The 23299-nt window shown below is 38.2% G+C and overlaps 1 protein-coding gene across 1 annotated transcript in view; it reads left to right on the top strand.

The window, feature by feature from the left end:
- Positions 1-23293, top strand: part of TMTC4 (transmembrane O-mannosyltransferase targeting cadherins 4) — a 49496-nt gene extending 26203 nt beyond the window's left edge. Inside the window, exons 7-17 of the mRNA XM_005424124.2 lie at positions 1159-1320; positions 2061-2263; positions 5402-5573; positions 5661-5792; positions 13168-13247; positions 13420-13527; positions 13650-13791; positions 14468-14582; positions 15068-15180; positions 21397-21466; positions 21985-23293. Of these exons, the coding sequence (XP_005424181.1) occupies positions 1159-1320; positions 2061-2263; positions 5402-5573; positions 5661-5792; positions 13168-13247; positions 13420-13527; positions 13650-13791; positions 14468-14582; positions 15068-15180; positions 21397-21466; positions 21985-22136 (1449 nt within the window). The 3' untranslated portion in view covers positions 22137-23293. The remainder of the gene's footprint in view (positions 1-1158; positions 1321-2060; positions 2264-5401; positions 5574-5660; positions 5793-13167; positions 13248-13419; positions 13528-13649; positions 13792-14467; positions 14583-15067; positions 15181-21396; positions 21467-21984) is intronic.
- Positions 23294-23299: the final 6 nt, after the last annotated feature.

Raw genomic sequence — 23299 nt, 5'->3', positions numbered from 1 at the left:
GAGCACAAAGGCTTGCTTATGTAAACTCAAAATTACAAACTGCTTTATCCTTAGGTATTCAGTGAAATATTTTACCATTACTCCATTGTCAATTACAAATACTAAAAAAGCAATCTGAAAATTGTTTTTTAATTTAACTTCTCCATCCCTTTAGAAAATAAGTACCTTCAGCCAGTGCACTGATGTCTGTCTTTGTTCAGGAAGTGTACCTTTTTTTTTTTTAACCTTCAGATATAGCTGATATTGATATCCTAAACAACTATGGTGGTCCAGTCTCCACTGGTGAAGCTTGAAGAATCTCTGCAGTATACACTGTTTTGGTTTTTGATTTGGGTTTGGTTTTTATTTTGTTTGTTTTTTTTTTTTAATGAAAATTATGTGTGCTTGGAGAAAAGTGTTATATGTTCTGGAGAAAAAGATATAAAAGTCTGTCAGATTTACTGTCTGCACCATCATTTCTCTGTTTTATGTGACTTGGCTTCTTTACAACCTGGAGGGTATATTATAAAATGCATGATGTAAACCAACTGAGTTAATATAGATCAAACACAATTTTATACTTTTTCTGATCTTGGGTCATTTACCCTGAAGTAAGTGATTTGGGTGCCTCTCTGTCATTAGCTTTTTAATCAAGTTTTTAAGTGTGAAAATTTTAATTCCATTTCTAATTCCTCCCAGTTCCTAACTGCAGTTTTCTTCGTATATACCTGTAATTTTACCTCTAAAGATACCTAAGTGGACAAATGTTTTTCCATGACAAGCAGACAGCTGAAAATAGCTATTTAAAACAAAGTCCCCAAAGTACTCATCGTCCATTTTAGAAAGAAAATATAAATTAATTTAATATGCTGTATACTAAAGGCTGGTATTCTGCTCAAATTCCCTGTCAGAATTCCATGTCAAACTATATCAGCTATAGAATTACAGAGGATTTGTAGAAGAGAGTCTTCTCGAAGTAAAAAGTTTTGTTTACTGATGGAGAAGGAAATTAAAATATTTGCAAGTAATACTTTCCCATTAAAATGTCAGCTCTAATAGCAAAAATACACAGGAATAGATTTTTCTTTCTGAGATAGAGGTGAAAAGGATGCGAATGTGTTGGGTAAGAGAACAAATACTGTTTCTTTGAGGTGGGGTTTTTTTCTTTCTTTCCTGTAGAATGCTGGGCTCTTAAGGAAGGGGCTGCTTTTCAGGATAACTCTGTTGATGTGTGGAGGGGCTGGAATACTTTATATCCGCTGGCGGATTATGGGCACAGGGCCACCAGCTTTCACTGAAGTAGACAACCCAGCTTCATTCGCTGACAGTCTGTTTGTAAGAGTAAGTTACAAAGTTGCTTTTTTCTGGCCAGCTCAGAACCTTTGTCTTTTGTGATAACATTGTTTTCTGTGCTTCTAAGAAACAATAAAGTGAACATTTCAAGATATGTGTGATAAGTCACCTTCACTTGTGCTGCTGTGATGATTCTCTGCAATTTTTTTTAAATAGTATACCGTGTGTATTCTTTGCATTCAATTTAGCATGCACATTGCAGTACTTTTCCATTTACTCCATATTTTTCCCATGCATGCAAGAAATTAGCTTTTGCTGATTTTTATCCCTTTTCCACATACTGTGCTTGACTTTTCATCTTTCACAACTAAAGGAAATAGCACAAGATTCTAGTCTGGTGTATTTGGAGTATTGCCTATACACCTCTGGTGGCATTAAGGATCTTTCTGGAGATGGAGAATTAACGATGGATGATGTTTTTTGATGTTTTCTCCTGTTGTACGAGATTGTTCTTTTTATGTATGAACATTGGTTGGACAGCACAGAATTGCATTTCCCTGCTCTGAACTAGAGAGCCACCTAGCTATGTTTAAAAGAAAATTAAAAATTACCTTCACGGCTGTAATTGTAATGGATATGTAAATAGTTGTAGTCTAACAGTATTCATGGCCTCTTTATTGTGTTACAAGGGGAGTGAGGGAAGAGAGATGGACTAAAGTTGCCCCCTTCTTCGCCCCCCCCCCCAAGTTTCCTTTCAAATAAATGTTTGTTTTCTCTTTGACTGACAGGCTATAAACTATAATTACTACTATTCACTGAATGCATGGTTGCTGTTGTGTCCCTGGTGGCTGTGTTTTGATTGGTCAATGGGCTGCATACCCCTCATTAAATCCGTCAGCGACTGGAGGATAATTGCACTAGCAGCACTTTGGTTCTGCCTAATTGGTCTGATATGCCAAGCTCTGTGCTCAGAAGACAGCCATAAGAGAAGGTAAGAGACAGTGATGAATTTTAAATGCCTGGCCAACTTGAGTACAGTATTATTTTGTTAAATCCACTACTGATAATTTTAACAATTCAGCGGAACCGGTGTCTAGCAAATGCAGTTCAAATAAATATTTATAGCTGTCATTACAGTTTTATCCCAATTTGGGTCCATCACTGTACACCAACTAGTAGGAAACAGAGTTGGAGGAGGAGGCATGGATGGCTGCTTTATTTTCTTCCTGAAATGGTGTTTTGAGATCCTTAACACTGTAGGTGGTAAAAAGTAATATGTGCTCAAAACGCAGTAGGAAATTGTTTGTTGTTGCCCATACTTCTTACAAGTCATCATTTCCTTTAATTTCCTCCTAATAATGGAAGAGAGGAGATGTGCTTTGAAAGCCATGGTCATACAGTTAAAAAGTAAAATGCTTGACCCATAGTATGTACTCAGAAAACAGCTTGTAGCTCACCCAAAGGAACTAAAAAAATTGTTGTAAACCGTTCTTTCTCACTAAGGACTTCTGTTTAACTTTGTAGGTTCTGTTACCATGGATTTTATGTAGACTTAATTTCTCAGTTCCTTAAAATTTTTCAACTGCTCAGTCATAGAATGGTTTGAGTTGGAAGAGACCTTAAAGGTCGGGTAGTTCCAGCCCCCCTGCCACAGGCAGGGACACCTTTCATAAGATCAGGTTTCTAAAGACCTTGAACACTTCCAGGAATGGGGCACTATCACTATGTGTCCTTTTGAGAAGCCCATCTCCAGCTTTCTTTTGCCCTCTTTAGGTACTGGAAGGTTGCTAGAAGGTTTCTCTGGAGGCTTCTCTTCTCCAGGTTACACAACTCTACCTCTCTCAGCCTGTCTTCATACGAGATGTGCTGCAGCCCTCTCCTCATCTTCATGGCCCACCTCTGGACTCACTCCAACAGGTCCTCTTTATCCTGGGGGCCCCAGACCTGGAGGCAGCACTCCAAGCTGCGATTTCACCAGAGCAGAGTAGGAGGGGCAGGACCACCTCCCTGGCCCTGCTGGCCATGCTCTTTGATGCAAGCCAGGATATGGTTGGCTTTCTGCACTGCAAGTGCATGTTGCTGGGTCATGTTCAGCTTCTCATCACTGAACACCCCCAAGTCCTTCTCAGGGCTGCTCTCATGCCATTTTCTGTCCAGCCCATCTTTGTTCATGGGATTGCCCTGACCCAAGTACCAGACTTGCACTTGGGTTTCATGAGGTTTGCATCAGCCCACCTATACCAACCAGGTCCCCCTGGATGGCATCCCTTCCCTCCACTGCACAGCTGGGTGTCGTGGGCAAACCTGCTGAGGGTGCACTCAGTCCCACCATCCATGTCACTGACAAAGATGTTAAACAGTGCCAGACCCAATGCCAGCCCTTGAGGAACACCACTTGTCACTGGACACTGAGCCATTGACTGCAGCTCTTTGCATGCAACCATCCGGCCACTTCCTTAGCCACCAAGAGGTCCAGCTGTCGAATCCATGTCTTCAGTTTAGAGATGAGGATGTCATGCTGGACAGTGTCAAATGCTTTGCACAAGTCCAGGTAGATGATATCACTTGACCCAGCAATGCTGTAACTCTGTTATAGAAGGCTATAAAATTTGTCAGGCACATTTTTCCCTTAGTGTGAAGCCAGATTGGCTTTCACCAATCATCTCCTTATTTTCCAGGTGCCTTAGCATATTTTCCAGGAGGATCTGCTCCATGATCTTGCCAGGCACAGAGGTGACCTACTGACCTAGTTTCCTGAGTCTGCCTTTTCCCCTGTTTAAAACATGAGCATCTCCCCTTGTCTAGTCAGTAGGAACTTCAGCAGACTCATGATTTCTCAAGTACGATGGGTAGGAGCTCAGCACTATCTTAGCAACTTCACCCATCAGTTCCCTTGGGATCTGCAAGTGTACCTTACCACATCCCACGGAGTTATTAACCTTAGATGTTCTTGAGCCTGACCTTTTCCTACAGCAGGCAGTTCTTCATTCTGCCAATCTCTGCCTTTGCCTTATGTGACTTGAGCTGTGTGGTCAGAGCACTTGCTGGTGAAGTCTGAGACAAAAAAGTCATTGAATACCTCAGTCTTCTCCGTGTCTTGGGTAGCCAGGCTTCCCAAATGCTTCCACATTTTCCACAGTCTTTGTTTTATCAACAACATAGGTAATTCAGACTTGTGTGTTTGTTCAGAGTGCAAAATCTTATTCTTTTCTTCCTTCTCATCCCTTCAAACATTAACAGTGTACCTGCCTGCCTTTCTGCTGTTCTCATACTTATTTGCATAGATAAATCATTTCAGAGAGGGGGTGGAACTCTTGCTGCTAGTGATGTCCTACTTTCTAGTAAAAATGCACTCACTAAGCTTTTATTGCTAAATAGGTTTTTAGTAAAAAGTGAAGTTAAAATATATAGTGAAGGCCTAGGACTAGTGGGGATGAGAAAAGGTAGGATGCATCTACTTTACAGTGTAGAGACTCATTTGTAATAAATTAGAATAGAAAATTACTGTGCCCGTGGCCTTTGTAAGAAACACCTGACATGGACCTGAGGTTCTTGTTCCCTTAGGTCAGCTCTGTAAAAGTGAGGTACCTAGACTCTTTTGTCTGAGCTCTGTATAGTCCATAAAGTGCTACCTGCTGAGGATGCTAACATTGGTGCCTAAAAAAAGGAAGACAAGCTGCTCTCAAAAGCTGTGGGTCTCTTCTGTCTGTAGAAAGAGAGTAGATTACTAACTTTCAAGTGGTTAACCACAATGGATTTTATTATTGATGTGTTTGTTAGGAGAAAAACCACCCTCTTGGTTGAATGTGCACCTAAGTTTCTTCTTTAACAGTGACTTATGTTTTTGCTCCCATTACTGTCTTACTAGGTTCAAAAATAGACAGATAGCTTTGACCATTACTTTTCCTGTATTTTAAATAGGAGTTATATAATTAATATGTAATGGGGCTATTTTGTGGCCTGGAAGCATGAATATTGCTTTTCTGGAAGTTATAGCAATGATTTTTAAAGTGCTTCCCTGTCCTATATGTACATCCTTCTACAGTGTCTAAATAAAGTTTATATGTTAAGTGGAAAAGGTACTTTAGTTAAAATTTGTAGTTAATCTGAGAATGTTTCTTGTTTGCAGAATTCTTACACTGGGACTTGGATTTCTTATTATCCCTTTTCTTCCTGCAAGTAATCTCTTCTTCCGAGTAGGATTTGTTGTTGCAGAGAGAGTCATCTACCTCCCCAGTATTGGATATTGTATTCTCTTTACATACGGATTTAGTCTCTTGAGTAAGCAAGCCAAGAAAAAGGTACCATGAAAATAATCACTAAAGTTGTTGATGATGAAGCAGTTCAATTGCATGATTCGTTTCTTAACTTGCCTCTCTTTCCTTAAGAAAATTCTTGCTGTGGCAGTACTTGGAATCTTGTTGATAAATGTTATGCGCTGTGCACTCCGCAGCAGTCAGTGGAGGTCAGAAGAACAGCTTTTTAGGAGTGCATTGTCTGTGTGCCCTCTGAATGCAAAAGTAAGTCACCCATTGACTTCTAATATTTTTTTCTTTTTCTTTTTAAGTGTTTTCAATGAAATGTGGGGTCAAGGAGGTATTATGCATAGTTAATATATTGTGCTACAGTGTTATTCACAGTCCTGCTCAGTTCAGGAATGACATTGACAGGTCAGACATCTAAATTACAGTGACAGCATAGTCAAATTCCAGAAAGTGCAAATTACAATATTGTAATTCAGAACTTGGAGGTGGGAGTGGGGAGGTGAGGGAGAGGGGAGAATGCACTTCAAGAAAGGCATCAAGTCAAATTTGATGTACGGCTAATAAAATCTATTTAGAAGAATCGTGTGTATAATTGCAAGTTATTGCAACAAAAATATCAAAACAAGGTTAGTAAGTTGTAGCAATGTATTCAACTGAAAAATGTCTATGCTGTTTTTAGAATCCTTTCTGTGAACCTTCCAGTGGTATATAAAGCCAGCACAGCTGAGGGACAAAGCAGCATATAATCAATGCAATTGCAGGATGTGGGAGTAAAATCTTGCTCCCACTTCTGCTTTTTTACAGCAGCTGAGCAGGCTAGACTCTTCAGACATGGGCACTGAGGAAAGCTGCAATTTTCCCTGCAGGCTTAGTGAGGGAACAAGTAAGATGGTTGGGGCTGGATAGGATATTTCACTGCAGTGTTCAGCATCAGAGACTGACTCCAGCCTCTGACAGAGGTGACCTCCACAGCAGTCCTTTGACAGCCAAGAGTGTCATCTGTTGGAGCACACCACTGAGCCCTGATGTTGTCTGAATTTTAGTAAACAGACTCTTTGAAGAGCCTGGGAGTGGGAATGTGCAGCTTGTCAATAAAAATACATTGATGTTTTAAAAGATTAGATTCCTGTAATCTAGAATGGTATCTAGAAAATGCCAATTCAAGACACAGGGTTTAAGAAGGAACCTGTGAAGGCTCAACTTCACAAAGAGAATGATAAACTTAGCATTTACTGAAATACAAATACGCAACAGTTAGCTGTAAAAAACATTTATGGCCAATATTTGCAACATGATGGCATCTTTCAGTAGTCTGAGATTTTAATACATAGGAAAGAGCTGTTGTATTTTATTGTGTGGCAGTGGTAGGCAACCATCTTCTTTTTAATGATGACCTCAGTATATCTTGTCTTCTGGATGACAAGCGCATGCTATAAATGGAGCAAATGCAATCTGTTTTCTTTGTGTGCAGCTCCATCCATCTGCCATGGTGAGAGTGCTTTAGACAGATCCACACTCTTTGCCTGTGCTCCAAGCTCCTTGGCCTGCAGCCATGCCTGGCTCCCACAGCACTGGGCTTGAGCCGATAAGCTGTGCACAAGCTACTGAGCTAATGCAGCTGGTTTAAAGCCAGTGAATGTACAGGCAAAATGAGCTTGTGTTTGTCAACACTGGGCACTGTAGACATGCCTGAGCTGTATTTCTGCTGGTGACAGCTTGTGCAAGGGGAAAGCATGGAGATGTGAACCAGGAAAGGATGGTAGGCTCACATTCCAATTTTGCTGAAGGATGTACCTTTGAAATCACAATAGTAGGGAACTTTTCTAAGCAGGAACTTTAGAGAGTCCATGTATGAGGGCCTATGTCTTGTTTTCTTTATGAACTCAGCTATGGTTATTTAATTTTGACAAAGGTAAAATGTAAAAATTTGAACCAGGTTTTGTTTTGATTTTCAATTGTCTTGAAATTGCAGGCTTCCTTTAAAAATTACTCCACAGGACTTTCTTTCAGTGACCCATTTATTTCAGTGGGAGACTGATGCAGACCAAAGAATGGCACACAGATAATAGCTTTTTCTTGTTGTTCTTGGAACATATTAAATATGTGTAATGTGGTTATGCTTTGCTTCCATTATGTATCAGGATCTCAAAATCTCAAATCCTCAGTAGCAGAAAAAGCTGTTCATGTTTTGTTGTACAGCTCTTTTCAATTCCAAATTGTCTGTGTGGGAAGTAGAGTAAACTTACCCTAATTCTAAATAACAAGTTGTAACAGCACTGCCTTGTCTAATTTCAAGACTCATTTCTTTAAACATATTCTTTAGATAAAAATGTGGAAACTGCATTAAATGAGATTGTGTGGCACAGTAGTGAGTCTGGTGCCTTGACACATCTGGCTCAAGAGGATGACATTTAACATCAACTTTAATAAACATTGCCCGTGACTTTAAAATGTATTGGAAATAATAAGGTACCATAATGAAGCTACAAAATATTTTAACCTCTAAAAATGTTCCCAATACAGATTTTTAAATGTTTTAAATATTGTTAAATTTATTCAAATGTTATTTATTTACAATATTTTAAAATATATGTTATATATATATTATATATAAACATATATATAAAACATATTATTTATATATATATATAAAAAATATGTGGTGGGTGGGTAGGTAGGGTTTTTTAAGAGAGAGAAACAAGACACATGTCCAGGAGCACGTCACACGTTTGAACTTGTGTGGCCCTGCACTCAGGTTGGTTTCAAAGGTCATTAGACTGAAACAATACACATTTTTAATGTATTTGGCAGTATTTTCCTTAGCTGAACAGGAGGTGACTCTGTATTGATTCTCTTTTCCCTGCCACCTTTTGTCATACTGTATGGATTGGATTCTTCTCCATGGGAGAAGCAGCTGTTTCTTTTAGCATTTAGTTTCTCTCCTTGGACTAAATGAGGGACCTAAGTCAGAAGGACTCTACCCTAGATTTGTCTTTCTCCCCAGTGATGATAAAAGAAGTCCTGACAACTAGAGCAGATGTGGATATGTAAGATTATGTGAGATTTTGACCCTTTCCTACTGCTGTTCACTATTTATAGACATTGTTGGATTGCTCCTCACCTTCTGAAGTCATTACATGATTTCTTTCAAGTTTAAAGATTATTCCCAAAAATGCTCATCTTGCTGCCTTTTTTTTTATTGCTGTTGGAAATGTTTGCATTGTTGGAAGAACTGAGTTATTTTTTGTCAGCTTTTAGAAAAGCCATAGCAGTTAAGAATCCAGAGATGGTCTTTATTCCTGGATGACTTCCTCTCATTGATTCTCTAAATAAATAATTGCAGTTACACTGTTATACATATGGGAAATAGCCAGCATTTTTCTTTTCCTGGATTTGAAATAACTGAATTTAAATGACTGTAAATTATTGTGATTTTGTACATAATCTCTGCATTCTCCTTGCTACTGGCTTTTCTTTAAAGGATAGAAATTAATAAACATAGTTTGAAAAGCCATTTCAGTAGCAATTTTTATGCAATAATAAGCAAGGAAGTTAAAATACTCCCAACACAATATTACTAACTATCTGCCTTGACATACCAGAGTAAGTAACTTTGAAATTTTTGCTTTATGCAAACTGCAATCATTATAGATGCAAGTTTGTCAGAGATTAACTATGCTAATACTGAAAAGGTACAATAAGTTTGTGAGATTGGTTTCTATACTTTCTTAAAAGGTCCTGTAAAACCTCTTTGTTACAGAACAAGATTTAATGCTGCCTGAGGATCTGATCTTTGATCCTTAAGGAAGCTGATCTAGAGGGCATTTCCTTTAGATATTGAGATTTTTTTCTTTATGCTCTATATTATAAAGGGATTATCTTCTGAGGGATTTACCTTAAGTGCTGTGGGCTGTGTTTATATGGGCTGTTTGCAGTGTTTTGCCACCATTTTAGATGTCAATTTTTGTGTATACAAGCACAGTCATGCAGAAGAATCTTTAGACAACATTAGATACACAAACAAGATGTGAATATCAAAAAAGCTTTGTCTTATTATTATTTAGAAAACAGAGTTTTAGTAGTAGAGGAAAGAGAAGATTGATGACAGAAGCTGGCATTGAACAGAGGCATCTGCATGTTCCTGGAGAAATTTTGACATCTGTGCTTTGCTTTCATCCTTTTCAGTAAATGTTCATATTCCCTGAAAACAGATTATCAGCAGCTAGGAAGAGAGAGTACAATTGGTGATAATAGTAATGCTCCAAGTGAGGGGGAGTGTACCTCCTAGAAGATGATATTACATTTCAATTTCTTCCTGTTCTGCTTTGAGGGAAAACAAAAGCAAAAATTCAGTCTGGCAACAATTTCATTTTTGTACAGGAAAATATTTTTTTCCCTCTCCTTGTTTAAATTTAACATTTAAATAAGAGTTCAGGTACTATGGATATCTGGCACAGAATAATATGCAGTGCTTTTTCTTTTTTATACTGGCTTCTTAGGTTGATTGAGGTATTGAACAGACAAATACATAGAGCCTATTCTTTGGCTAGGCTCTGGTGCTATGGTTATGTTAACTTAAACAACACATGCCTGTTCAAAGTAGGTTCTACCCTAAGGTATCTTTACCTGATCTCTTAGATTTCTGAGAATTCTGTGTTGTTATGCATCCCTGAGAAATGCTCCTTTTAGAGCTATTACTGTAAAGTAATTGCCTGTTTAAGATTGATAAAGGATCATCTGAGTATAATGTAATACGTCATTTCCAGTTAATATTTAATCATTTCATATCGAAGGGCTCTTAAATGTTTAACCAGGAAAGGAAAATCTTCCCTCCCAGGCTGGCATGCACAATATCTGTCGAAAACAGAAGAACCACACCTCTAGAGATGAAATTTTAAACAACTCACCAGCCCCTCATTATTAAAGACCAGATTCCTCCCACCCATTGGTCCACAGAAAGCACCTGTGTCCCATGTTGTGCAGGAGAGCCACAGCCCTGTGCTCAGCAGACAGCAGTGGTTACTGCAGGCTTGCCTTCAGTGAGCTAAAGGCTGACCTTGGCATCTCTCTGCCATGGCCACTGAAGTGAGAGGCACAGCTGGATGGCAGAAGTACCTCTCAGATGTCTGGATGTGCCTGGAAACCCTTTGCTGCTTCTGCTCTTAAAGGCAGGATGTTACTGCATCCTGTAACCCATTGCAGAGCTGGTTTTGTCATTGGATGTTTCTGGGAGGCTGGGCACTTCTTTTGATATATTTGGTTTTGGGCTTCTTTCCTCTTCCTTTCTTTGTCACCACCATATTAAGAGGAACTAAAGCTACAATTTCACTTGAAGGGAAATTAGAAAACTTACATACAGCAAGGAGCCCTTCATTTTTGGGAGTATTGTATAGAAACATCATTTCCTTTCACACGGGAGCTATAGCTGAGGGCAAAAGTAATACACCATTGAAAATGCTAATTTATTTAAATAGTTGTGCATTCAGTTTTAATAGACTATAGTACATCTTTTTTGTTCAGTTCACAAAATGTACCTGTGCACTTAATACTTCATTTGATGTTTTGACTTGAGAGAATTGATATCTCTCACTTTTCTTCAGACTGCACAATTCTGTTTACATGAGAAAAATATTCTTGCTACTGGTACTTTTGGGAAAAAAATGGATGTGAAGATACTACATGGTTTTTTTTAAAAAAACTGTGAAAAATAGAAAGTGAAGTGCTGTTTCCTAACACAAGACTGCTGACATGTGAAAGACTGAGTGGTTGGTGTACATCAAGACTTTTCTCATCTGCTCTGACTCAGTCTTTAGTAAAATTTCATTTTGTAAAGCTTCTTAAAGAATGAAATTCAGCCAAGTTAAATATAATTTTGTTTGCTGATACTGAAGTGTAAACTTATCTTCTTCAAGGGCTAACATCCAGTATTCAGTGAAATCTTTAAGTATTTCTTTTATGTTGCCACAATTTATCTTTTATCTGGGTAAAATTTGAATATGTGAACTTCAACATATATAATCAGAGCAATCCAGTTTGGTAAGAATCTCAGTGTTCTGAATAATTTCTGGAAGAGATATATAAATAGAATTCAGTCCTGAGAAACATCTTTCAGGGTATTTCAATTTACTTTAATGACTCCTGGAGAAATGCTGCTCTGTCTTCTTGTATTTTTTGACACTGTCAATGGATCTTTGTTTGGTTATTTCTTGATGTAAATGTACCATTCTCTTGCTTCTTGGCCATGGGCCTTGTCATATTTTTATGAATGTACAGTACAGTGCCAGGATTTTTTTCTTCGTGGAAGCTGTGCTAGAACTGCTTTTATGGGGTGCTGAATTTGTGTGCTATTTTATATCTTACAGTGTGAGGAGCTGCCTCTGTGCATGCTTAGTAAGCTTTAGAGCATCTCTGCTCTCTGTAAAACCAGTGAAAATACTTTTTCTCCCATTTGAGAAAGCATAGGAAATGTGCTTAACTTTATTTGTTGGTGGTATGTTACTGCATGTGACAATAGTTACATAGAGATGAAATTCAACAATTCAATGCCATAACAACTAGGCTCCAATACTCATGTGTGCTGGATCAATAGGTCCCAGATAGTGTGCCAACTGCAATTAGGGGTTTTCAGTTAATGGACATGTCAGATAAAATCCTTTTTTGAATATAGAAGGTGAATTAGACTTATCTAAGTGCATTATGAACCTATCTTTTTGGACTTCAATCTGAAGTTATTCCTGTATACTGTTTTGAAATTAGATTTTCAAAGTTTGGGAAAAATTACCGTATGTATTTGTTTTAGATGAAGTATATAGAATTCAATTTCAGATAGTAAAGTCATCTAAATAATGAGTCCTGGTCTGGGTGCTGAGAAATCTCTTTTCAAGACTCAGTACTCACAGTACTTTTCAACCAGGTAACATAGTCTTCTGAGATTTGTCTTAAAGTGGGATCTGAGATGTCTTCCAACTGAGATTTGTTCTGAAATATATTTATTCCTATTTACTCTTGCCATAAATTAGGATGATGCATCTTCTCCCTGTAGTCTGAAAGCTCTAGATCCTTCCTTCATCCTTCAGGTTTTAACAGGCAGTCTTCAACGTGTTGCTATATATATTATCTCAGAAATGCTCTTTGATACATTTTTACATTTTTATCTTTAGACAATAATTTTGCGTGTCTGTTACCTTTTGTTTGGGTTTTTGTGAATGTTGAGTTTCTTTTAATTTATGCTATAATGAAAACAAAGTTTGACACATTGCTGTAGTGTTCCTTCTGCTATGAGAGATTTGATTTGAGTCAAACTTTCTCTTACCTGGCAAACAAATAAAATTAAGAGCAGGAGGTCTCCATACAAAGTGCCTTGTGAAAGGTGTGGTGACCTCATTTATAAAACTAGGAAATTAATAATCTTTCTTAAATAGCTGGAATAGGTAAGCTGATCTGTACCTCAGATTTTGTCTTACTGTCTTCATTGTATGAATTATCCAATCCTAAGTATCAACCTACACCAAAAGCAGTGAATGACACAAGTGCTGACTGTTTCTTTTTAGAGAAAGAATTTTTAGCTACTTGATTCCACAAAATATCTGACTGTGTGGCATCTGGTGGAATATCCATCTGTGTTTTTCAGGTGCACTACAATGTTGGCAAAAACCTGGCTGACAAAGGAAATCAAAGTGCTGCAATCAAATACTACAGAGAAGCTGTAAGGTATTAGAAATTTTACTGCTTTAATGATTTTTCCTAAAATTGCTTTCATGTTCAACATGAAGAAAATGCTTAGGTGTTCATTTTCATGTTCTGCAGTGTTGCAGAGCTAGCAATTTGCATATATTAATACATGTCCATACATAATAATAATCTCTTAAATTTTAAATTTTAGGTTGAATCCAAAATATGTGCATGCCATGAACAACCTTGGAAATATTCTGAAAGAAAGAAATGAGCTCCATGAAGCAGAGGAGTTGCTGTCCTTAGCTGTACAAATACAGTATGTTTAGACCAATGCTAAGCAGTGTTTTGCACCAACTGAGCCAAAATTATACAATAGGATCTTGTGTTTCAAATGCTTAATTGTCCTCTCTCTTGGTGGTTTTTTCCCAATTTGCCCAGACCTGATTTTGCTGCTGCATGGATGAATCTAGGAATAGTGCAGAACAGTTTAAGAAGGTTTGAAGAGGCAGAGCAAAGCTACTGGACAGCAATTAAACACAGAAAAAAATATCCAGATTGTTACTACAATTTAGGGCGGTTGGTAAGTGCTTTTGAATAAATGATAGCTATGACTGGAATCTGCGTGTCTTTCTATATGTATGTATATATAGAAAGATTTATATAATTCTGCTGTACTGTTAAAAGCTGACAGTTATCCCAGTTTGCTTCTATTTTATTTCACAGTGATTTCATACTTTTGGTAGCTTTTCCTATTGCTTTCCCAGTATACTTCCTTCCATACAACCTTTGGTAATCCTACTTTATCATATAAAGAAGTATGAACAAAAATACAGATTTTAATTATTTTTTTATCCAAAAGGTGTTATTAATAATTTCCCAATGTTTTGCATTCCTTAGTATATTGTTAGCTAGTAGAACTATGCTGAAAAATTCAAATCAGATTTTTGAAAATATGTACATTAAATATTTACTAAATCTCTTGTAGATTTCTAAATTGTATGCTGTTTCGTCTCCTTATTCTATTGGTACATGCATATTTGAAGACAAGCCTCCCTCGCAGAGGAAAGAAAAGGAAAATAGTATATAGCATTCTTATCTTCCATACTACAAGAGTATTCCTTTTATGTTTATTTTTGTCTATAAAAAGAAATCCTACTAGAAAGGACAAGACATTAACACCTTTTTAGTGTCTTTAGTGAATGATAGGAAAGTAAAGCAAGTAATAGCAAAAATACTGGATTTTTCTTTTGTTTTAGTATGCAGATTTGAATCGCCATATAGATGCATTGAATGCATGGAGGAATGCTACAGTCCTGAAACCAGAGCACAGTTTGGCCTGGAACAATATGATAATATTGCTTGATAACACAGGTAAAGGTCTCTTTGAATGTTTTAATAAATAATTCAGTGTCTAGAAAAACTTAAACCTTTATCTGTTTTTATCTAAAAGGACTTCTACCTCTTCTTTGGCTACCCAGACCCCCTCTAATAATAAAAGAATGCTTTCCTACTCAGTGATTTTAAAGCATTGCTTGAAATCCAGCCCATAAATTGAATTTCTGATACTTACTTAAAATGCCATCGTTATGCAAGCATGTTTGTCTTGTAGATTAAATTCCAGAACTTTTTAATCTCTGCTTTTTTGTTCTTCTGAAGGTGTTATCTATTGAAAACAAAATGAAGATATTCTTTTGCCTTAATCTACAGGATTTTACATTTGTGTGTGCGTGTGTGATACCTGGTTTTCTCTAAAAAATTATGCAGTCAGCTATTTGTAAAAGATGTGTGCTTGCAGCATGAACTAATAAGGCTGTGTTAAAATATGCCTTCTCTTTTTCTGCTACCTGGGCTCCCAGGCAATCTAGCTCAAGCAGAAGCAGTTGGAAGAGAAGCCCTGGAATTAATACCTAATGATCATTCCCTTATGTTTTCCTTGGCTAATGTACTGGGAAAATCACAAAAATATAAGGTAGGTAACTAGAGCTTTTTGACTCTAGGGCTTTGGGTTGGATTCATTGGGTTTTTTTCCTTAATTAAACTCTATCTACATTTTTTGTAAAAGTCATTTGAGGAGATCATTGTGGACTATGACTTAGAGAATCTGTTTAAAACGTTTCAGTGCCCGTTTCTACCACAGTATTGGTGTGTGATTCTGTCTTGAGCTCATCCCTCGTTATTTTAGATGCCTGGGTTACAAATGTTTCTGCTCTATACTATGCCAGTAGTCAGTGGAGAGAAATAGGCTCTTAAGCACACTAGAGGGCAGTTAGGGTCTTGTGTTGCTTCACTGCAGAGGGAGAGAGCCTGCACTGAATTAAAGATCTTATTTCAGGAACTCAAATTAGATGGGACAGGCTAGTCCATGTGCTTTTGCTATGTATTCTTTGACTATGTACATATATAGATAAGAATTCTAGCCTTTTTGCCTCAAACACGATCTAAAATATAGTAATATGAGTTTGTTAATCCCAGACTGAGGATGGGATACCTGGCTGATCTCAGAATGCTATGACAGAAAGTACATGCATTGCTCAATGTATTGAACTTTCTCTTGGATGCAGTTGACCAGCCTGTGAGTGGTACCTCAGCATTAGCTACCTTTATTTGCAAGTAGTAAATATAATGAAACTGATGAGAATGACTTGTTTCCCAAAGGGAATGATATGACAGAGAATAAATCATACACATTTAATATATTTAGTTGTTTAAACTGACTCCATAATCAGTGATTTATGTATGTGATAGGGACAAATTAATAATCAAGTCCTTGGTGTACCTTTGAAAAACATCATTTACTGAACCTTTTTTAGTTTTTTTTAGGCTTTTAAGGGGTTTGATATCTTTTTGATAGTGATAATGTTAACAGCACTGTAGGAACATCCTCATTTATATAGAAAGTGTGAAGATTCTACAATATGAAACTTATCAAGAGGAAATGGCCTAAGTTGCACCAGGAAAGGTTTAGATTAGATATCAGGACATTTTTTTCATAAAAGGGGTTGTAAAACATTGAACCAGATTTCCCAGGGAAGTGGTGGAGTCCACCATCCATGGAAGTGTTCAAAAAATGTATGGATATGGCACTTGAGGTTTTATGGTGAACATGCTGGTGGTGCAGGGTTTACAGTTAGACCTCATGATCTTAAAGGTCTTTTCCAACTTTAATAAGTCTGTGATTCTCAAAATAGATACCTCTGTCCAGTAGTTACTGTGACCGCTTATATTTCTACAGTATTGATCAGCTGTGGAGTCCTGACCTGTTCACGTGTGAGGCCAGGGCTTGTGACAACCCAGCGCTGGCTTTTGTTTGTGTTAGTGATACTGTTAAACACCCAGTTGCTGTTCTTCTAGACTGGCTAGGGTTTTTTTCCTGGACGCTCTAATTTTTTTCTCTCTCCACCTGAGAGTGTTATAAAATACATATTTTAGGTTGATTTAACAAAGTTCCAGAAGGATACAAATTAACATCCAGAACGCATAAGGTATGAGATTATGGAGGAGGTAATTGCTAGAATTATTTTGGTGAGTCAGGCCCGTGGAAGAACAGAGGATTTTATAGTAATTCATCAGGGAGAATATGTAGCATGGCAGAATACAGAGCATTTATAATGAAATAAAGTTGAAAAAATAAGTTGAAAACAAGCTAGAAAATTTTTCCAGGTGTAGGAGAGACAAGACTGTCTTAGTGGATTTAAAAAATATAAAAGAAGATAGTGGTTTTGATTGCCAGCCCTGAAAGGTTATTATGCTGCAGGAGACCGTGTTGGAGACAATGCAGAAGTAAGAGTAGGGGAAAGTGCAGCTTTTAAGTCCACATTCTGAAAAAAGCAAAAGGAATAGTAGAGCCCAGAAAAAAAAGCAGGGCGCCAGTGAGTGTTTTAAGCGTTCAATATGGAGTAGTAGTTTTGTGCAGAGCTTAACTGGTCACTAAAAACTGATGGGTTATAACAGGGAGAGCAAATAAAGGGAATTGGAAAGAGGACTCACTTACAAAGGTTATGTTCTCAGCAGCTGTATTTGGCATTGCCTGGAAAGAGGAGATACAGATTTACTTGCAATGGGAGAATGCTTACTGACCAAAAAAAGCATGAAAAATTCAGATTTCTTGTCCACCCCCTCACCATGTAAAAACAGAGAAGTGGATGGCTCTTCAAGGATTTTTATTGAGTAGAATTGGAGGGGAGAAACGGGGGATGGAGACTGTCAAGGTGATGGAGGCAATTTTCAGAGTGCTGCCGGGCTGTGTCTGATGTGTTGTATCACCTCAGGCATTTAATTTATTAGGTTACTAGTTACGTGTCTGTATAAAAGTTGCTACTATGTTGGCTCTGTTGTCGCACAGGAAGATTTGTTCTGGGGTTTTTTGTTTGTTATCTCTTATTTTAAAAGACATTGAGTCAAAAAGTTTTTATTATGTTGTAAGAGATTTCCTTCCAATAAGCACACAACATTCTCCTTCAGTTTCAAATATACTTTGATTTTCAGCAGAAGATAGGTTTCCTACGTCACAAAAAATTTTTAAAATAGCCCTTTATTTTGTGTTTGTATCTAATGATGAATGATTTATTGTTCCAGAGAGAAAAGCACATAAAGGATGAGCTGTTTCTGTGGTTTTGTTTGGGTTTTTTAATTAACATCTGTTATACCAAGTTTGATTCTCCTTTGAATGCTTGTTCTTATCTCAATTGATGAAGAACCAAGCTATCTTTAGTTCTTTGAAAAAGATGTGTGCTATATTTTTGTTACATATACATCTATGCTTTTTCTGTAAAAAGTGCAATAAATTGAAACCATTCAGCATTTTTTGTATTTGAAATAAAGCCAGACTACAATTTTGTGGCCTTGGCAGCAGATGGAATGTGGTGTGCTTACCCCAAGCCTTTGCTATATGCAGGCTGCAAGTTTCTTGGCAACACTTGAAGATTTGGCAAGATGCAGCAATTTGAAATACCACTGATGTACTGGAATATACATTTACTCCATATATCCACAGTAATATGAATATGATGCACCTTAAATAGCCTTTAAACAACCACTATGCTTCGACTAGCTGCTGAGCAAAGTAGTGGTGATAAAAATATTCTCAGCATGGAGTTGAAGATGTATGGTAATAGCAGCCAGCTCTTGAATATCTATTTCATTAAATTATCTGCACGTGTTGTCCTACTGTCCTTCAGCAGTGAAAGTCTGTACATGAGGTGCTCCTTCTCTGTGTAAGTGGCAACTTTTAGGCATAAGGCTGATTTAAATGGTCAGTATATCTTTCATTTTGATTGCTGTTAACCTGCCCAGTGAGGAACAAAGAGATTTACTAGACCAAAATACTAAAATTTGGAGTGGGAAAAAGCACAACTTTGTGGGACTTGAAATTACTGCATGCTTTAAAGAGCCAATCCACTGCTGATTTTTAGGATTTGAGAGTTGTATGAAAAGAGGAGGTTAACTTGCACCACTTGCCGAATTTTTGAGTCTCAGAAACATGGAAATCATGGAATAATTTTGCCTGGAAATGACATCTAAAGGTCATCTAGTCCAACCCCTAACCCAAACCAGTGCCAGTTCCAGTTGAATGCTGAATATCTCTGTCAATAGAGATTGTATAACCTCTCTGGACAGCATCTTTCGGTGCTTGACCAACTTTATAATAAAAAAAAATTGATGTTTCCTTTAATTGGAATTTCTTGTATGCCAGTTTGCATCCATTATGTCTTACCCCATCTCACAGACATGTGAGAAGAGTCTGTTTCCATCTTCTCTGTATTATCATCAGGTAGTTGTAGGCAGCACCTTCATCTTCTCTCCCGAAAGTTAAAAACATCCAGTTCTTTCAGTTGGTTTGACCACAGCATCCCAAAAAACTCACTTCCTCTCACACCACAACAACATCTTGTGCTCCAGCCCTGTACCATTTTGGTGGCTTTCTGGAAGACTCACTGGAGTATGTCTTTGTCTTTCTTGTAATGGAGACCCCCAGCCTGAACACATAGTTGAGGTGTGGTCTCGGAAGTGCATATCAAAGTCACATGGCCACCAGAGGTCCATTCCAGCCTCAACTATTCTGTGATTCCTGTTAGTCTGTTTCTCTGCCCTGCCCAGGTCCCTGAAAATAGCTGTTCTCTCTTCCAATGTATTTCTAATTCCCTCCTCTTAGGTGCTACCTGTAAAGTTTTGAAACTGCATTCAGTCCCATCATCCAAAATATGAATGAAATCACTAAACAGTATTGGTTTCAAAAAGACCGATGCATCCAGGAACCTTAATAGTCTGGATATGAGAATGCAGGAGCAACTGCTCATGCCATAGGAAAGCAATGCTAGAACTTGCACTGTGCAGGTAAATTTGCAGGCATCTGGTTCCCCTTGTTAACTTGTATCCAAATATTCCTTGTCCTGAAACAAAATCAGAATCACAGAATAGTTGGGGTTGGAAAGGACCTCTGGAGATTGTCTCATCCAACCCCCTGCTAGAGTAGGTTCACCTAGAGCAGGTTGCACAGAATTGCGTCCAAGCAAGTTTTGAATATCTCCAGGGAAGGACACTGCACAACTTCTGGTCAATCTGTTCCAGTGGTCTGTCACCTGAACAGTAAAGAAGTTCTTCCTCGTGTTCAGATGGAACTTCCCATGCATCAGTTGCTGCTCATTGCCTCTTGTGCTGTTGCATGGCATGAATGAGAAGAGCCTGGATCCATCCTTTTGGCGCCCTCCCTTCAGATACTTAGACATTGATGAGGTCCCCTCTCAGTTATCTCTTCTTGAGGGTGAGCAGGCCCAGCTCCTTCTGCCTTTCCTCATAAAAGATGCTCCAGTCCCCTCATCATCTTCATAGCCCTCCACTGGACCAGCTCAGAGAACCTGGGGTTTGTAATTTCCTTGACCTGTGGAGATGAAGGCAGTTTCTGCATGAGTCTCTCCTGGCTTGAGAATGGCAGCCTCAGCAGTGCTCAGTAATGCTTTTAGTTTGGGTTTGAATTTGGACATATGGGGAGGCTCTTAAGTCATTCAGAGCTGAGTGACTCAATCTTGACATCAGAAATTTCTTTTCCCCTGAAGGGACCCTTACAGAGAGTTATTTCATGCTTGACATGAGAAGATGGTGGAACCAAAAATCTGGCTGACAGGCTTTCTTTTTCAGTAGAGCCTGTGATTTATTTTAAGCAGTGAAAGCTTAGCACAAAGGAAAGGACTTTTCTCTATGTTACTGTTCTCACATACCTCAGACAGCAAGTATGTGCATTCAGATGGAAGCCTACCACATTGAGGTAATTTTATCTTCAGGTCATTTGCATTGAAACTGAATGAGCAACTTTCCCTAGAGCACAGCACAGCATAGAAATCTATGTAAAATTTGCTCTCAAGTATCTAAACTTGCATGTTATTGAGTAAATATGCTCCATTTGGATTGGGGAGGGGATGTGAGTTTTTAAACTTCTGCAGGAAATGTGCTCTGGGGAAAAAAGTAGCAATATTAGCCACTAGTTTGTTTTAATTAGAGAATAAATTTAACGGTAAATTATTCTCTGAATATTAGGTGAGGGACCTGAGGTTTTCTAAGAGGTACTCAGATATCAAGAGTCTTAAGAGCACACATTGCAAGCAGTAATACAGAGAAGATAACTGGTGAGGAAATTGTGAAGGATGTTACATGGCATGATATGATTTGGCATGCTTTTTGCTTTTTTAAGTAAAAGGTACTCAGCCACTCTTCATGGGGAACCACACATCTGTTTGAAAGGGATTTACTGGAATGCCCCTATTTTTAATGCTAAAACTATTGTAAAAGGAAAAGTGTCTATAGGCATTTTGTTTAGATACCAAATTACATTTCCTTAATTTGATTGCATAAGTAGGGAAAACTTCAGCAGGTAATGTTTGAAAATACTATAACTATTTTAAAAAGGGTAATTTAGGTAAAGAGCAAAGTTCACTAGCGCTTAATAAATTTCTGCTAAAATAACAGCAGCCTGTGAAAACATGACACTTATTTGCAGCATTATTACTGGTTTCAGAGGGCTGTAACCACCTGAGCTACAAGATCAGGCAGGCTTAGGATATTTATATGGTGGTATCATATAGATATGGCATAGTTTTGGAGGGTTTGTAATTACAGTGGTGGGTAAATTTGGCACTGTTTTATATATATGAGAATGGACTTTCCTGATGACTTGTTATTTTAAATTATTCAGGAATCTGAAGCTTTGTTCCTCAAGGCAATTAAAGCCAATCCAAATGCTGCCAGTTATCATGGTAATTTGGGTAAGAGCCTTTCTAAATCTTATCAGCTGAATTGTTTATTTGCTTCATATTAATTGTGTTTAAAAAGAAAAAGCAATCTTTTGCGCCTTCTTCCTGCTCGGCAGATTTCTATTTTACTTTCTAGAAGAACTGCCAGCCAGATGAACAGGGCACTAAAGCCAGAAAAGCTGTCACATGATATGACAGATCAAGAGGGCTGCAAAATCCAGCCCAGAGGTAGCTGCACTTTAGTGTCTGCAAATTGGTTCATTTATGCTATGCTTGTAACCCGCAATGAGCTCACCAGATAAGAGCTGCCATTTATGGCTCCATTGTAATTCATTCCTTCATCATTCCCATGCCAGTTCTGCTCCCAGGCTTTGCTCCTGCATTTGGCAATAGAACAAGCAGCTACTGTGCCACCAGCCAGTGACAGACCCTCACTGGAAACAAATACCTCAGTGTTGTTCTCCAAGTGATTGGCAAGATTGTGCATTATTCAACAATATTGCTAACGAAACTATCCATTGATGTTCCAGCTGTGCTTTATCATCGCTGGGGAAACCTTGACTTGGCCAAGAAGCACTATGAAGTCTCTCTGAAGCTTGATCCCATGGCACCAGGAACCAAGGAAAACTACAATCTCTTAAGAAGAAAACTGGAGCAGTTGCAAAAGAAAGGCGGTGCCTGATGCTCCTCTTCAGGTTGCCCGTGCATGCTGTTAATGACTGCTGTTACATGGGTACTTTTGTCCGTGTACGGGGCTTCAGTCATCATTTCTCAAAAACAACACCACCAGCACTGCACACTTGAATGTCCAGTTTTGCCCTTCTACAGATCCTAACATTTCAGCTTGAGGGATCATTTTATTTTTACTTGAACTGCTTTTGAAGTCCATTAGAACATTTTTATAGGTATATGAAAGCAATGCAGATGGAATTTCACAGCATACACGTGTAATTTGATATCTTCATCTGACTTTTTAGTAGCAGGATGAATAGCAGGAGGCAGTTTTATTTCTGAAAGTGATACTTAAAAGTGCAATTTCCTGTTTAAATCCTGATCTTTTCAAGTATGAAAAATATCTGTCCACTTCAGTTTTATTACTGCTTTCCAGTGCCAGTCCTGCAGAGCCAGTGGAAGAAGGAATTCTCTCCAGCACATCAGTCTACTCATATAATTTGAGTTAAGCCCTTATGCTCATTTCTCTCTCCAACCTGTGAAGTGTCAGATTTGTACAGGAGTAAATAAGGGCAAGGATTTGACCATAAATGTCTGTCAGCCAGTGTACTGCTCAGGTATGCCTGAGTGTAGAAAATACTGTCAGGTGAAGATGGAGATTTTAGCAAGCAGCTAATGAAAAGAAGGTAAGGCAACAGAGGAGTCAGGTAGAGTTTTTGTTCTCTCAGGCAACCTCATCTACAACAGACAACATGGACAACAAGTCAGAATTGCTTTAGCTCCTGTGGCAGGTCAGTGGTTTAAACACAGTATAGTGTCTGTAGGAGCTAACTGCTGTGTTCTCAGGCAATTCAGTGCTTTCTGGTTAAGGACATTACACCTTTCAGCTCCTATATTGCTTGGGAATAAGGAGAGAATTTCTGTGGAGCAGTAACTGTGCAGAAGACCTGACCTTGGCTGTTGATCTATTACCTGAAAGAACTTGGCTTCACCTTTGTCTCCCATGGCTCATGTGTTTGCTGAAGGGGCAGATAAATAAGCATAGCTGTTAATGCATAAACTGAGCACATCAATGTGGGATGATGCAGAGGTGGTTTATGTTGATACCATGTTACCTCTCTAAAGGGGCTATGCTTTAATACACATTTGAACTCTGGCTGTCCAGAGTTGTTT

Source organism: Geospiza fortis, unplaced genomic scaffold (assembly GCF_000277835.1).
Source record: "Geospiza fortis unplaced genomic scaffold, GeoFor_1.0 scaffold84, whole genome shotgun sequence".
Lineage (NCBI taxonomy): Eukaryota > Metazoa > Chordata > Aves > Passeriformes > Thraupidae > Geospiza > Geospiza fortis.
The sequence above is the reverse complement of the archived record's forward strand: the minus strand, read 5'-3'. Positions and strand labels throughout refer to the sequence as shown.